The sequence below is a fragment of the Penaeus vannamei genome, chromosome 37 (genome assembly GCF_042767895.1).
Source record: "Penaeus vannamei isolate JL-2024 chromosome 37, ASM4276789v1, whole genome shotgun sequence".
In the NCBI taxonomy this organism is placed as follows: Eukaryota; Metazoa; Arthropoda; class Malacostraca; order Decapoda; family Penaeidae; genus Penaeus; species Penaeus vannamei.
In genome coordinates, this window is record NC_091585.1 from 3,520,278 (window position 1) to 3,522,777 (window position 2,500).

The following is a 2,500-nucleotide window of genomic DNA, read 5'->3' on the forward strand; positions in this document are numbered from 1 at the left end:
CTTGGAATGACTTCCCTGACTAACTTTTGAAGTTTCGTTTTTTTGACTGACTTTGGGCAGCTGACTTTCTTTTAATGTACTAGGGCCTAGGTCTGACTTGGTACGCCCTCTGCTCGCCAAGCTTGACATTGGAGATGGGCTGTACTTAAGGGAGGAATTATCACCTGATGTGCCCTGATTAGGTGAGTGACTATATCTGACTGGAGAGGTATCACTGGAGGCATTCATGGGCCTTTCAAGCTTGCTGGGTTTAGTTGGAGCCGAGTCCGTTCTCGTCAGACTCCGGGTCATTACTGATGAGGGTTTGGACTCAGTGAAGCTACTGCTCAAGCTTGAGATCTGAGTTTCTGAGCAACTTGACCCTAGACTCATTGAAATGTTGCTAGTGGATTTTAGGTCCTGTCTGGGGGCATCTAACCGAGGTTCCACTTTGGTTAGGTCTACTAGTCGTGGAATTTTCGATGTCTGTGGGGGAAGAGGTGGAAGATTGGTTGCTGATGCAGTGCCACTTGTATTCACTATATCTTTTGCAACTGAATGAATCGTCTCATGGCACTTGTCACATATCCGCACACCAGAACTACCAAATGACCTTCGCTCGACTTCTGGTGTGAGAGCTGGACTTGGAGGAGATGCACTTGGATCCAGAGTCAGTTCTTCCTTCTTCAAATTTATGGGTTGCGTATTAACTCCCGTGGTTCGAGTGTCCGGCTTCAAAGTTTGAACATATGCAGCTAACATTTTGGGAGCTCTCGTGTGTTCTGTGAATAAGGTTGTTCCCGTCCCTACAGAACGAGTGTGGAGGTTATCACAACGGTCACATATTCTGTCTGTGATCCTATCACTGCTGGAACCCACTGATTTTGTTTGAACCTGTGAACACTTCTCACACAAAATATCACTTAGTTTGGAATCCCCAACACCAACAGATCTAGTTTTTGTGTAAGTACATTTATCACAAATGAGATCCGTTGTCAGTCCATCTCCAGATCCAACAGACCGCTTCTTCACATTGCTACACTTGTCACAGAGGAGATCTGTGAGTTTTGCCATCCCCACACCCATATCGACTAGGGAGGGCTTGGCCATCACACCAATGCTTTGCAAGAGAGGTTGGAACTTAGTCTTGGTGAAACTGGCATCCTTCGTAGCCACCTGGACCCCACAATCTATCATGAGGGGTTTTTGCATCTCCCGCCTCCTCTCATGTGCTAAGGCCTGGGCCTCCCTTGTCGCTTCCCATTTCCTCTTTGCCTCAGCCAGCTGCTGGTTGAGCTCTTCTCTGGAGAAAAGATCCTTCATGGTGATGCTGGTATTGAGTCTCTGGTCCCTAGTGTGCACATGCTCTGTGTTGGTTGAATTGTCAAAAGTGAGCACCGGAGGAGCTAGCTGCGGCTCTGATAGCCTGCTGATAATGGCAGACTTCCTGCCCAGCTTTTGCAGAAATGCATTCTTGGGGCTGCCTTCTCTCTCCAAAGGATCCTTGTGGTCTGCATCCACATCATCTGGCTCTACACTCTCCAGGGACACACTGCTCATGCTCAGCCGCCTCTGCTTGTCTCCTTGTAGCTCTGTGGGCGTCCCAACCCCCTTGCTCTCAAAGGTACGGCGATTCCTCTCATAACATTGCATGCAGGGCTTGGCCTTGATCTCCTTCCTCCTGTCTACTTCTACCTTATCTGTGGTGAGTCCAACAGAACGTGTGCGTGCTCCTATATGGGAAACCCCAATGTCCCTTGTCAAAACTCGGCAACTAGTAGATGCATCACGGACACTCTTCCGGGGAACAACAGGGGTGCTGGGCATGCTGTGGCTCACTCTCTTCTCTCCAGTTGGCTCCAAGCCCAAGCGCCTCTCAGCAGACGTGTCATAGCTGAGACGGCGCTCTGAGGTATGATCCTGCACTTCTTTAATGAAGAGAGGTGTGTCTTCAGCTACTGATCGCACTGACTCACACTCTGATCCCTCTGAGAGAGAACCTCGCCTTGCACGCCGATATGAACGGAACTCCTCCAGGTTGACTCGCATAGCTGCATGTCAGAAACAAGGGGTCAAAATGGGCAAGATTAAAATCAATGGAAGTGTTAACTTTACTCTTAACAAAAATATTAACTCTTAACAAAAATATTACAGTCACCAAAACCCAACTTCCCAAACTCAACTAAAGTCTTCAAAACTCCTTTCTTACGTGACTCGCTACGCCTCCGTGATGGCCGACGGTGCTGCTTTAGGGTGGCCAGTCGGCCCTCTAGCTCATCCTCTGAGAGGTCGGTTAGGTCACTGTCCAAGCCAGGTGGAAGCAGGAAGGGCACATCATCTCCCTTGAGCCTCAACGACTTGAGCTGCTGAAGGAGGAACCGCTTCTCCTCCTTCAGGACATTCAGCTTGACCTGGTGGAGGAACAAGGATGAGAACAAGGGGAGAGAAAGTTAAGGACACAGAAGGAGAAAGGAAAAAAGAAGAATGTAAAGAAAAAACTGTAGTTGACTAAGGAGTATGA

General features: G+C 48.6%; 1 protein-coding gene across 8 annotated transcripts in view; it reads right to left on the reverse strand.

Annotated features, from left to right (window-relative positions):
• LOC113805650 (KN motif and ankyrin repeat domains 1) overlaps positions 1-2,500 on the reverse strand; it is a 76,634-nt gene that overhangs the window by 12,008 nt on the left and 62,126 nt on the right. For all 8 annotated transcript variants that reach the window (XM_070115544.1, XM_070115551.1, XM_070115552.1 and 5 more), the window contains 2 exons: positions 2,189-2,390; positions 1-2,030 (listed from right to left, as the gene is read on the reverse strand). The exon at positions 1-2,030 is cut by the window's left edge and continues 174 nt beyond it. In XM_070115544.1, the coding sequence (XP_069971645.1) occupies positions 1-2,030; positions 2,189-2,390 (2,232 nt within the window). The remainder of the gene's footprint in view (positions 2,031-2,188; positions 2,391-2,500) is intronic.